The 13,874-nt window shown below is 42.5% G+C and overlaps 1 protein-coding gene across 3 annotated transcripts in view; it reads left to right on the forward strand.

Moving 5' to 3' along the window:
* Window positions 1–8,349: 8,349 nt before the first annotated feature.
* The window catches only part of LOC108518755 (60S ribosomal protein L5), an 11,023-nt gene continuing 5,498 nt past the window's right edge, over window positions 8,350–13,874 (forward strand). For 2 of the 3 annotated variants that reach the window (XM_017857371.1, XM_017857372.1), the window contains exons 1-5: window positions 8,350–8,461; window positions 9,726–9,795; window positions 9,884–9,999; window positions 11,152–11,286; window positions 13,135–13,337. In XM_017857371.1, coding sequence (XP_017712860.1) covers window positions 8,459–8,461; window positions 9,726–9,795; window positions 9,884–9,999; window positions 11,152–11,286; window positions 13,135–13,337 — 527 coding nt within the window. In that variant the 5' untranslated portion in view covers window positions 8,350–8,458. The remainder of the gene's footprint in view (window positions 8,462–9,725; window positions 9,796–9,883; window positions 10,000–11,151; window positions 11,287–13,134; window positions 13,338–13,874) is intronic. The other variant, XM_017857373.1, reaches the window with a different exon arrangement.

The raw sequence follows: 13,874 nt of genomic DNA on the forward strand, positions 1-13,874 counted from the left end.
AAAAAAAAAAAAAAAAAAGAATGCATGGCTACAAAACAAAACAAAACAATGCATGGCTATGGTTGCCTCTGTCACTTAGGACTTGGTACTCAGTTCTGACCAGAAACTCTAAGCATCTGCCCTGGAAATCAACACCTTCCAGGCCCTAGGGATATGCTCCTTCTCATTTCTCATGCTGTGACCTGAAAACAAAAGGCAACTGTGTCTGAATGTCATGAAGATTTTGGAGTTGTGCTGCAGTTGACATTTGAAATGGACACTGCTTTGGAGAGCAGGGAGGTTTGAGTAATGGAAAGTTTTTTACCTAATAGGGAAAAAACAAATTAACTTATCAAATCCTGTCTTTCTCATAATGGGAATGCAAAGGATCTTTAATAACAAAGTATCATGCCTTGAGTAATGAAGAAAGTGTATTCATTTTCTTGCTTGTATTTATGTTCTAATTCATGGTTCCAGGAGCATTCATCGTACTGAAACAGTTAGATTTGATTTAGGCGAGATATGAGATGATCTAGAGGAGAAAAGTGAAATAACAGAAGGTGCTCAAGTAAAGACCAAATCAGGGACCTAGGCAGAAAATGATTTGTTTTGAGTTTGTACTATCTAGTTTTTTGATATGTAGCACTGCTTGCTCTTTTAATTTATTTTTAGGACAGGGTCTCACTCTGTCACCCAGACTGGAATGCAGTGGCAGTATCATGGCTCTCTGCAGCCTCGGCCTCTTGGGCTCAAACAATCCTTCCACCTCAGCCTCCTGAGTAGCTGGGGCTACAGCGACTCACCACCACACTTGGCTAATTTTTTCTATTTTGTGTAGAGACGGGGTCTCACTATATTGCCTAGGCTGGTCTTGAACTCCTGAGCTCAAGTGATCCTCCTGCCTTGGGCTCTCAAAGTGCTGGGGTTACAAGCATGAGCCACCACACCCAGTCTTTCTTGCTTTTAATAATGTTAATACGGACAGGTGCGGTGGCTCACGCCTGTAATCCCAGCACTTTGGGAGGCCGAGGCAAGCGGAACACAAGGTCAAGAGATCGAGACAATCCTGGCCAACATGGTGAAACCCTATCTCTACAAAAAATATAAAAATTAGCTGGATGTGGTGGTGCACGCCTGTAATCCCAGCTACTCGGGAGGCTGAGGCACGAGAATCACTTGAACCCAAGAAGTGGAGGTTGCAGTGAGCCGAGATCATGCCACTGCACTCCAGCCTGGCGACAGAGCAAAAAAAAAATCTCAAAAAAAAAAAAAGTTAATACAAGTTTTAAAAACTCAAATACATTTAAATTGTAAAAGAATTAACATTTTTTAGAGAAATGTTTTTTTCTGAAGTGAATGAAACTGAATGAAAACCAACAAAATTGACATTCCAATTCAATACAAGGGAATTAGAATGAGGAAACACAAGTTCACATAACTGTAAGGAAGAAAACTTACGTAAAATATACCTAAAACTAATTTTATATTGTTTTCTGAACCTGATAAATTAGTGTATAGTCTAATTGAAAAGACATTTGAACAAATCAAGCAACATACTGCTAGTTTTGTTTTTCTTTATTATACACTAGCATTGAAATATTGGAAAGGAGAAGAATTTACCAAAACCTTCATGGATGTAGATAACAACTACAAGATAGTGAAAATAGCAATCAGGCCGGGCGTGGTGGCTCACACCTGTAATCCCAGCACTTTGGGAGGACGAGGTGGGCGGATCACGACGTCAAGAGATCGAGACCATCCTGGCCAACATGGTGAAACCGCATCTCTACTAAAAATACAAAAATTAGCTGGGTGTGGTGTCACGTGCCTATAGTCCCAGCTACTCAGAAGGCTGAGGCAGGAGAATTGCTTGAACCCCGGAGGCAGAGGTTGCAGTGAGCCGAGATCACACCATTGTACTCCAGCCTAGGTAACAGAGTGAGACTCCGTCTCAAAAAAAAAAAAAAAAAAAAGAAAATAGCAATCAAAGTGACAATGATTTACGTGGCAATATTAAAATATATAGTAATAGTTTCTGTGAAAACAATGAATGATCGCATGTGAACCATCACATTGTTTAAATGTGATATGTAAAAATCATGGTTCATTTCCAAATCTAACTATTGCTTTAATAATTTTATTTAAAATTCCAGTTTATCTTCCTTCGGCAGAACAAAATTTATTGGAAATAATAAAACTATTTAGGAATGACAATGGGTTGAACTTCGCGGCTCACGCCTGTGATCCCAGCACTTTGGGAGACTGAGGCGGGTGGGTCATTTGAACCCAGGAATTTGAGACCAACCTGGGCAACATGGCAAAAAGAATGACAATGACCCAAGAAACATTATCTAATTTGGCATTACTATCTGTAGAACATAAATTATGTGACATCTTAATGATAACAACAAAGAAATTTTGCTGAAATGAAGACACAAAAAGGAATTTTTATGGAATACATATAATTATGAATTGTGTATGTCTTTATTTTATTAGTTATCCAAACATCAACAGCCTATTAGCAGAACACCCAGTCATAATTATAATTGCCATTGATATTTTGCTGACTTTCAGTCCCACGAAAAACCATAGATTTACACTTTTCTTTTTTTTTTTTTTTGAGACGGAGTCTGGCTCTGTCGCCCAGGCTGGAGTGCAGTGGGACGATCTCTGCTCACCGCAAGCTCCGCCTCCCAGGTTCAGGCCATTCTCCTGCCTCAGCCTCCCAAGTAGCTGGGACTACAGGCGCCCGCCACAACACCCGGCTAATTTTTTGTATTTTTAGTAGAGACGGAATTGCATTGTGTTAGCCAGGATGGTCTCCATCTCCTGACCTTGTGATCCGCCTGCCTCGGCCTCCCAAAGTGCTGGGATTACAGGCGTGAACCACTGCACCCAGCCTGATATTATACATTTTTTAAAAAAGAAACAAAGTTTATTCTTTCTTTGGCTAATTAATTTTTCCTAGGTAAAAGTACAGGTTTAAAATGTTTCAGCGGGGTAAGGGGCTCACGCCTGTAATCCCAGCACTTTGAGAGGTCAAGGCTGGAGGATCACTTGAGCCCAGAGTTTGAGACCAGCCTGGGCAACATGGCAACATTCTGTTGCTACAAAGATTTAAAAATTAGCTGGGCATGGTCATGTGTGCCTGTGGTCCTAGCTACTCCAGAGGCTGAGGTGGGGGGAATCATTTGAGTCTAGCCAGGAGTTCAAGGCTGCAGTGAGCTTTCATTGAGCCACTATACTACAACCTGGGAGACACTGAGGCCCTGTCTCAAAACAAACAAAAATGTTTTAGCTGGGCACGGTGACTCATGCCTTAATCCCAGTGCTTTGGGAGGCTGAGGTCAGAGAATTGTTTGAAGCCAGGAGTTTCAGACTAGCGTGGACAATGTAGTAAGACTCTGTCTCTCAAAACGAAAAATCGGTGAGGTTTGATGGCATGGGCCTGTAGTCTTAGCTACTCAGAAGGCTGAGTTGGTAGGATTCCTTGAGTCCAAGAGTTCAAGATTGCAGTGAGTCAGGATCGTGCCACTGCACTCCAGCCTGGGCAACAGAGCAAGACCCTGTGTCAGGAAACGTTTCAAATTTTTTCCACTGGATTAATATCTATAAAGAAGATTCAACTGTAAAGTAGTTGGCCCTATACACTCTCATGTAAAGCAAAAACCAATTACAAAAAAAAATTTGTAAATAACATGATATTTTAAAAATATCATGATTGACAAGTAAATATTAGATACATTTATTGTGTACAACATGTGAAATATATATAAACTGTGGTATGGCTAAATAGAGCTAATTAATATATGCATTACCTCACTTTTTTTTTTTTTTTGATGAGAACACTTAAAATCTATTAAGTGTTAAGATTTTAACACTTAAAATCTTTCTTAGCAATTTTCAAGAATATAATACATTGTTATTAACTATGGTCATCATATTGTGCAATGGATCTCTTGAACTTATTCCCCTAGCTGAAATTTTGTATTAAGATGTTCTTTGATCATAATCATGAAAGTTGCTTGTTTCAATACATAACCAGCTAATCAGAGCAATAAGCAGGCACCTCAAAATCATACTATATAGTTAATATCTTAGAAACCTTTTCACATATTTGTGTTTAATCATCAAATAAATCATCAGTGCCAGAACTAAAATTGCTGATTTTTTTTTTTTTAACTTATAAACAACAGAACTTTATTTCTCACAGTTCCAGGAGGCCGGAAGTCTGAGATCAGGGCACCTGCATGGTTCAGTTCTGGTGAGGGCCTCTTCCAGGCTGCAGACTGCTGACTCCTCCTTGTGTCCTCACATGGTGGAGAGCAGAAAGAGCTGCTGATTTATTTTCTATTTGTAATGTATGGTTGACATATTTGATGAAGATATGTTTTGTCTTTTTGAACTCATGAAGATATGAGTTCACTCTTTTTTTTTTTTTTGAGATGGAGTGTCGCTCTGCCACCCAGGCTGGAGTGCAGTGTCGCGATCTCAGCTTATTGCAACCTCCGCGCCCCACGGAGATTCTCTTGCCTCAGCCTCCCGAGTAGCTGGGACTACAGGCGCCCACCACCACGCTCAGCTAATTTTTGTATTTTCAGTAGAGATGGGGTTTCACCATATTGGCCAGGCTGGTCTCGAACTCGTGACCTTGTGATCTGCCCGCCTGGGCCTCCCAAAGTGCTGGGATTACAGGCGGGAGCCACTGTGCCTGGCCAAATCTGAGTTCACTTTCATTTCAAATAATAAAAGCTATATTCTAGGAGGAATAATAAATAAGAAATAGCTCCCATTCTAGCAGCAGGTTTTTTTTTTTTTTTTTTGATTTTACAAGACAGGGTCTTGCTGTATCACCCAGGCTGGAATGCAGTGGCGAGATCATGACTCACTGTAATCTCTGCCTCCTGGGTTCATGTGATCCTCCCACTTCAGCCTCCCAAGTAGCTGGGACCACAGGCACGTACCACCATGCCCAGCTAAAATTTTTGTATTTTTTGTAGAGATGAGGAGTCATCATGTTGCCCATGCTGGTCTCAAACTCCTGACCTCAAGCGATCCACCTGCTTAGGCATCCCAAAGTCCTGGGATTACAGGGGTGAGCCATGTTGCCCAGCCAATGTTTTATTTTTTATTTTGAAATAATTTCAAAACCACTGTTTGTGGTTAAGAACAGGTACAAAGGGCCGGGCGGCGGTGGCCTCAAGGCCTGTAATCCCAGCACTATGGGAGGCCGAGACTGGCGGAATCACGAGGTCAGGGAGATCGAGACATCCTGGCTAATACGGTGAAACCCGTCTCTAACTAAAAATACAAAAAACTAGCCGTGCAGGATGCTGGGCGCCTGTAGTCAGCTTGGAGTAGGAGGAGTGGGTCACGGGACGCGAGAAGACAGACAGTGAGCTGAGATCGCGGGCACTGCACTCCAGCCTGGGCGAGCAGGAGAGACTCCGTCTCAAAAAAAAAAAAAAAAAAAAAAAAAGAAACGGTACAAAGAATTTCCATATACCCTTCTCCCAAGTTCCCTGCTGTCACCATTTTAACACATTTTTGCCTTAATCTCTCTCTCTTTACATGCACATATATGTATATGTATATACACACATGTAATTTTTTTGTAAGCCATTTACTGAGACTAAGTTGCAGAAATAATGCCCACGACTCCAAAATAGTTCAGTGTGTATTACCTTAAAAAAAAAAAAAAAGAACTCTCATTCATAACCAGTCTACCTATGAAAATCAGAATTTAGCCAGGCTTGGTGCCTCACGCCTGTAATCCCAGCACTTTGGGAGGCCAAGGGGGGGCGGATCATCTGAGGTCAGGAGTTCGAGACCAGCCTGATCAACATAGAGAAAACCCGTGTCTACTAAAAATACAAAATTAGCCAGGCGTAGTGGCGCATGCCTGTAATCCTAACTGCTTGGGAGGCTGAGGCAAGAGAACTGCTTGAACCCAGGAGGCAGAGGTTGTGGTGAGCCGAGATTGTGCCATTGCACTCCAGCCTGGGCAACAAGAGCAAAACTCCATCTCAAAAAAAAAAAAATAAGAAGAAGAATTTAACATTGATTAATTACTATCACCTAATCCAGACTTCAGTAAAATTTCACTGATTGTTCTGACAATGTCCTTTGAACAAAAGAAATACAAAGTCTTCTTATTTCCCTTTTTCCTGTCTTGTCCAGGATGCAATATGGAATCACACATTGCAGACAGTTATCATGTCACTTTGGTCTCTTTCAGTCTGGAATATTGTTTAGGCTTTCCTTATCTCTCATGATCTTGTCATTTTTGAAGAGTACAGGCCAGCTACTTTGTAGAATTATCTAAATCTGGGTTTACGTGTAGTTTCATCATGATTAGAATTGGTCGGTACATATTAGATGACTATTTTAGATTAGATATGTAAATTTGGTAGGAAATGCTTTTGTGTTCTTCTCAGTGCATCAGGAGGCATATCATATTAATTTATTTTTTCTTTCCTTTCCTTTTTTCTTTCCCTAGAGATAGGGGTCTTCTTATGTGCCCAGGCTGGTCTCGAACTCCTGGGCTGAAGCGATCCTCCTGGCTCAGCCTCCCAAAATGTTGGGATTGCAGGTGTGAACCTATAATGTTAATTCATCCCACTGTTGGTGATTTTTAACTTTTACCACTTGAATAAGGTGCTGTTGTCTGAGGATGCTGGACAATTACCCCCGGCTCCTGGTGTCACCAACTGCACTGGCTGAGCAAGCCAAGCTAGTCACAGACCCCTGACTGTGACCAAGGGGAACAGGTATACATATTTTTAATTTTCTTCTTATGGATTTATAAGGTAAAAAGGAGAGGGATAAGGATGATAAAGTATATTTAATTTAACATGTTATTTGTTTCATAACTTCTTTTTTTGGATTTTATTTTTTATAGAGACAGGGTCTCACCATGTTTCCCAGGCCGGTCTCCAACTCCTGGGTTTAAGTGATCCTCCCGCCTTGGCCTCCCAAAGTGCTGGGATTACAGGCCTGACCCACTACGTTCAGCCTGCTTCATGACTTTTTTTTTTTTTTTTTTTTTTTTTTGAGACGGAGTCTCACTCTGTCGTCACGCTGGAGTGCAGTGGCACGATCTTGGCTCACTGCAACCTCTGCCTCCCGGGTTCAAGTGATTCTCCTGTCTCAGCCTCCTGAGTAGCTGGTACTACAGGTGCGTGTCACCATGCCCGGCTAGTTTTTGTATTTTTAGCAGAGATGGGGTTTCACCATGTTGTCCAGGATGATCTCGATCGCTTGACCTCGTGATCCACCTGCCTCAGCCTCACAAATGCTGGGATTACAGGCGTAAGCCACCGCACCTGGCCTGAGCTACCGTGCCCGGCCCATGACTTCTAAATATTCAGATGAATGGTATGTGGGTCTTCCCATGAACCCTTGCCCTAAAACATGCAAAAGTTAGGAGCGGGCCTGTATCCAGGCAGACTTTCCTTCCTGATGCTTTTGCCTCCAATGTAAGCAAGGCCTGACCAAGACATGGAGCACTTTTGGTAGGCTAATAACTTGATAATCCACCAAAATGAAGGTTTTTAAATATTTTCTATAAATATGAATTGAATACGTCTTTCTTCACACTTTCAAAGGTGGCCCTGCAAAAATAGAATCACAATTCCTGTGAGAAGTGTTTTAAGTTTTCTCCTCTAGAGCTCTGTTGACATCGGCCATAGTAGACTCTGTTTATTTTTCCTATTATATAATAATTACAAGTTGGAATCAGAGGTAATTGGCACCCTAATTCTGATTTATTCTAGTGTCAGTGTTTTGGAGTCACTTAACCCTGTCATCCTGGTTGGCCGTCCCTTCTTCCAGCTCTGATGGTGAGCAGCTGATACCCTGCTAGGAGCTGGAGAGTCAGAGGTGGACATCAGGGCCCACCCTTGGAAAGTTGACAGTCTGTGGTGGGCTGAAGCCAGTAGAAAGCTGCTGTAGGAAGGCAGAGGAGTGGCCCCTATCCCAGGCTTGGGGATCTCAGGGAAAACTTCCTGGGGGTGAGATGGGAGGGTGGGCCAGGATGAGTTTACTCTTGGACCAGGATGAGTAGCCCAGAGAAGGCAAGAGGGCTCCCAAGCAAACTTGCCCTATTTAATTTTTTTCCTGCTTAGAAAAGCAAAATATGTTTGTTATGAACAAAACAAAACAAAACAAAAACGCTGTAGCAAAGAAAGCGAAAGGCTCCACTAATCCTCCCTGCTCCTCCTCATCGCACGGATCCTATGAGATACCCCGAGCGTTGGAACCTTGAAAGCTTGTGCAGGCATTCACCCTCCTGCCAGCAGGGGGCGGAACGTAAAACGCTTTGTGGCCGACACCTTCTCTCTTCCACACGTCACTGGCGTGACTGTCCGCGCTACATACTGCGCCTGCGCGAGGGCTGTGGCCCTTTCCCCCCCACCCCTAGCGCCGCTGGGCCTGCAGGTCTCTGTCGAGCTGCGGACGCGGGTCTCTGTTCCGCAGGATGGTGAGTGGATGCCTCGGTCTCGGGGCTCTAGATACACGGAGGTTCCCTTTTCTTGCCCGTACGCCAGCCTAGGGCTCGTGTCGCGCGTCGCAGGGGCCGGATGGCGTTAGATTGCTGGCTCTGACTAGGTCGAGGTGCAGCTCCCAGCGTGGCCTTAAATGGCTGCCGCCCGGTGCGCGAACTTGGGGGGAGGGGTTGGCGAAGAAGGGTAGCGAGAACTTGGACTGCGGATTGGGGAGAAGGGTGAGTTTAGACAGCCTGAGTGGGGATACTGCCGTCTAGTGTGAGGGGGCGCTGGTAAGCGGCCGGGCGTGAGAGGTCGCAAGCAGTCGGCCTCAGCCTAGCTGGAGAACGCCGGAATGGAGGGGGGCTGCAGGTCCTCGGCCCCGCTCGAGCTCCGAGTACCGAGTACTTCGTGGCTTTTCCGGGAGAATGTCGGAGCCGGCGAGTCTTTTAGGAAGCTTGTGCTGGTGGGCCAAGCAAGTGGCTTTTAAGCCAAAATTGTCAGTGGAGCTTGGAGGCGGAGGTGTCCCTGGGCCCCGGAAACTCCTTTAACGTGGAATACGTGCCTCCTGCCTCTTCCTCTAGAGTCCGTCGCCGGACGAGTTATTAATTATTGGGGTAGGGCCCCAAGGGTGGGATGAAATGTTCCTTTAGCTGATGGGGAACAGTGCTGTTTTAGTGGGGAATTATTGCTGAATGTGTTCTTACCCAGTCAAGCTTTGTGGCAGGTAATTTAGGCTTTTGAAAAACATACGTGGGAAGCGAGAGAGGTATGTAGTAGTTATTTGAGGCTAGATTTTCGAAGTGGGACATAGCGTGTTCCGAACAGACTGACGTTTGGTGCCACTGACTGCTGTCTAGAGCAGTGCTTCGCAAAAGTTTGGCACAGTTGCTGGTGCTGGTCCTCGAAGAAACAAGTACGGAAATTGAGAGCGTTTAAAACCTTTTGAAAGCAATGTAACAATAATTTTATGCCTTTAAATGTAATAAATTGGGATCTGCATTTTGTATGTTTCTTTTATTCCATATTTCTCTAATGATTCGTTTTTATTGTGTTTTATAAAACTATCAGTCTGTGACATGGAAAGTAGAGGAAAAACATTCTTGACCCTAGTTGCTTGTGAAACATGGGATTCTGCAAGTGACAGTTTGTTTTTGCTCTTGAAGTTCAAGTGTTACTTTGTTGCATGGTTAATTCATGTCAAAAGTATCATAGGCTAAGACATTATCAAAGTTTTAATAACATTCTTTTTTCTTTAAGGGGTTTGTTAAAGTTGTTAAGAATAAGGCCTACTTTAAGAGATACCAAGTGAAATTTAGAAGACGACGAGGTACTGTCACCTTTTTGTGTTTACAATATTAATCTGCTTTGCAGATGCAGTGGAGTATCTTTTCTAAAATTACTTTTTTCTTTCTCAGAGGGTAAAACTGATTACTATGCTCGGAAACGCTTGGTGATACAGGATAAAAATAAATACAACACACCCAAATACAGGATGATAGTTCGTGTAACAAACAGAGATATCATTTGTCAGGTAAGTTATATTCTAGACATTCCCCCCCCCCCTTTTTTTTTTTTTTTTTTAACTGCTAGAGAAATTGTGCTTGGGAAGCAAAGCACATGGTGTGTGTGTTAGAAGGGCTGTCTAGCACCTCCAAAAGCATTCAGTGAATAATTTCTTTTCCTTTTAGTAAGTCTATAATTGGAGCCTGGGAAATTGGTACTTTAAAAAATGCTCTTGGTTGGGCGCAGTGGCTCATGCCTGTAATCCCAGCACTTTGGGAAGATTGCTTGAGCCCAGGAGTTTGAGACCAGCCTGGGCAATATAGTGAGAGTTTGTCTTCACAAAAAATGTAAGAAAATTAGCTGGGCATGGTGGGGCGCGCCTGTAGTCCCAGCTACTCAGTGGAAGGGTTGGTTGAGCCCCGAGGTTGAGGCTGCAGTGAAGTGAGATCACACCACTGCCCTCCAGCCTAGGCTACAGAGCAAGAGACTGATTTATTTTATGTGTGTGGGATGGGGAGATTAGAAGCAAGTAAGAAGTTCTTGCCCATCCCAATTCCAGTAGAAGGATAGGGTTTGTCCTTATTTTTCCTATATGGCCTTGTATGCCACTTAACCACTGAAGAGGTAGTTGCGAGTTAAACAGGGCTTTAAGCTTGTTCTGCTTATTCTTTGAAATAGGTTTTAATAAAATATACAAAGGTGGCTCCCACATGAAAGACCTTTAGGAACTATCAGTTTGCTCTTGTACCAAGAGCACTCTCAGTGGACTCTGAAAGCTAGAATCCTGGGCTTTTACAACTAGGAGAAATTCTGAGAGTTAAGATTTATTGATATTTTGTAGCAGGTAGGCACACTTGTGTTCTGGTCAAATAATTTGTTGATTGTGAAGGCACTGTCTTCCTGCGTACCCAAGTTCAGATAACTAAACATTAGGTTCCTGAGACTTCGCTGAATTTAGTTATGTTTAGTTCAAAAGATGATTGAAATATTTGGATATTCCTCTTTGACTTTTTAAGTACCTCTAATTTACTAGTAACCCAGCTAAGAGTCTTAAGCATTTTAAGTGATGCACATCTATGTCCATCAATGTTTTTTTTTTATTCCTTTGAAAAGAAATCATTAAGATGTAATGAGACAGTGAAAGCAACAGATTACTAACCTCGTTTTTCTCTTACTATAGATTGCTTATGCCCGTATAGAGGGGGATATGATAGTCTGCGCAGCATATGCACACGAACTGCCAAAATATGGTGTGAAGGTTGGCCTGACAAATTATGCTGCAGCATATTGTACTGGCCTGCTGCTGGCCCGCAGGGTATGTACAAGATGAGTTTAATTGATGTAGTTTGCAGCTCATTGCTTGGAGTGTTTTCTGTAAGATGTTTGTAAATGGATAAGATAGCTTCAGTTGTGCTTGAGGAGAGTGCCTGCTTCCAGTTTTCTGCCCTGTTTATGTATCTATCTAGGTCAGCTCTTTCCAATAAACTTTTCTGCAATGACACAAATCTGTAATTTGCTGTCCAGTGGTTTTGCCACTAGCAACCTATGGCTGTTGAGTTCCAGCAGTATGTAAACTTTTATTTGAAAATCTACTTGGCTGGGCGCGGTGGCTCAAGCTTGTAATCCCAGCACTTTGGGAGGCCGAGATGGGCGGATCACGAGGTCAGGAGATGGAGGCCATCCTGGCTAACACTGTGAAACCCCATCTCTACTAAAAAAATACAAAAAACTAGCCCGGCATGGTGGTGGGCGCCTGTAGTCCCAGCTACTCAGGAGGCTGAGGCAGGAGAATAGCGGGAACCCGGGAGGCGGAGCTTGCAGTGAGCTGAGATCTGGCCACTGCAGCCTGGGCAACAGAGCGAGACTCCGTCTCAAAAAAAAAAAAAAGAAAATCTACTTGTAGCTAGTGACTACTTAATTGGACAATGAAGACCCTTGCTACTTAGGTATACATTCTGGATGTTGGCAAACATTAAAAATGCAGACTCGTGGGAACGCCACTCTAGACCCTCTGGAATATGTATGTTGATAGTATGTACCAAGTGATTTATATGCACATTAAAACTGGAGAATCTTGGCTGGGCGTGGTGGCTCAAGCCTATAATCCCAGCACTTTGGGAGGCCGAGAATGGTGGGTCACTTGAGGTTAGGAGTTTGACTAGCCTGGCCAGCATGGTGAAGCCCTGTCTCTACTAAAAAAAAAAAAATAGAAAAAAAAGAAATAGCTGGGCATGATGGTGTGTGTGCTGGTAGTCCCAACTACTTGGGAGGCTGAGGCAGGAGAATCACTTGAACCCAGAAGGCAAAGGTTGCAGTGAGCTGAGATCACGCACTCCAGCCTGGGCAACAAGAGCAAAACTCCGTCTCAGAAAAAAAAAAAAGAGAGAGTCTTAGTGTTTTGGAGAGTGGTCATTGATGGGAAGACTCATTTTTGTTGTAAACATTTTCCATCTGGTTGGCAGTATTTGCTGTATATGCTCTATTTTGCTAGCAGATGAAGATGGGATTTTGCCTTATTTTTATTATCTCAGTTTTTGACCTGGTTTTGCAATGGAATTGTTAAGCATGTGCATCAAGGTTGATGACACAACTCACATCATTGGTTATAAACAACGTTTGAATGATTTGGTTTAAAGGCACTACTTGTGGAACCGTACCTAGGTGACTGTGTACCAGCAGAGGAATGGCTCAGGGTAACATAATGTAGTTGGAGAATAGAGCCACGAAAGATGCTCCTTTTGTCCAGGATTCTACCCTTAAAATTTTACTCCAGATTAAGTTAAACTACATGTTATGGCATCAAAATATTTAGTTGATGAATTATTCTAAACAAATACACTGGATGTGGAGATAACCTCCCTGAGTAAGTGTAAGAATCAAATTTATACATTTTCATTGATTGCTGCATAAGTCAAGTGTGGACATGTAGCAAAGATGCAGAAGTCATAAAACAAAATTGTTTCAGGTGAAATTGAATGTTTTAAGTTTTTTTTTTTATAGCATTTAAAAATTCATGACCAAGGGGATCTGGTGAAAGGGGTGGGTGTGGAAGGAAATTTTCTTTTCCAGATGTCAGTGGTCCTTATGGTTATGACATAAGCTATTTTAATTTTAGAACAGCTTGAATAATTCAAACCAGCATTTACATTGGTTTCTTTAATAGCTTCTCAATAGGTTTGGCATGGATAAGATCTATGAAGGCCAAGTGGAGGTGACTGGCGATGAATACAATGTGGAAAGCATTGATGGTCAGCCAGGTGCCTTTACCTGCTATTTGGATGCAGGCCTTGCCAGAACTACCACTGGCAATAAAGTTTTTGGCGCCCTGAAGGGAGCTGTGGATGGAGGCTTGTCTATCCCTCACAGGTAAGAATACTATTTAAGATCTTGGTGCCTGGATTCTGGTACTTCCCTGTTTTTAACTAGTTGGGTTGTGGAGATAACTGAATTAAAGTAGCTATCATTGAATGCCTCCTGTATGCCTAGGTACCATGCAGGAGAAACCTGGTAGGACAGGAAGGAATTATAGCCCATTTTATAAATTAAGAGTCAGAGGCTCAGAGTTATTTGTCCAAGTTTTTCGGGCCAGTTAAAGAGATGGGATTGAAACCACTACCTTTTGCATATGACTTAATTTTATTAGCAATGAGCAACTCCATCCTTTTCTCCATGTACTTTCTTTTTTCAATCAGAATAAAATGATTTGCTGAATTATGCAAAAGGTGGATCCTAGAATTTTATAAGGAGTTTGAGGAAAAGGCTTATGAGAGATTTCTAAACCTGCAACTAGGAATAAGATTGTAGGCCATTTTGGGAAGTTAAGTAGGTTAATTTGTATTTTTTATTGTTGAGTCTATGCATCTTGATTTATTAACTTCTTTTTTTTTTTTTTTTTTTTTTTTT

Source organism: Rhinopithecus bieti, unplaced genomic scaffold (assembly GCF_001698545.2).
Source record: "Rhinopithecus bieti isolate Rb0 unplaced genomic scaffold, ASM169854v2 scaffold_46210, whole genome shotgun sequence".
In the NCBI taxonomy this organism is placed as follows: domain Eukaryota; kingdom Metazoa; phylum Chordata; class Mammalia; order Primates; family Cercopithecidae; genus Rhinopithecus; species Rhinopithecus bieti.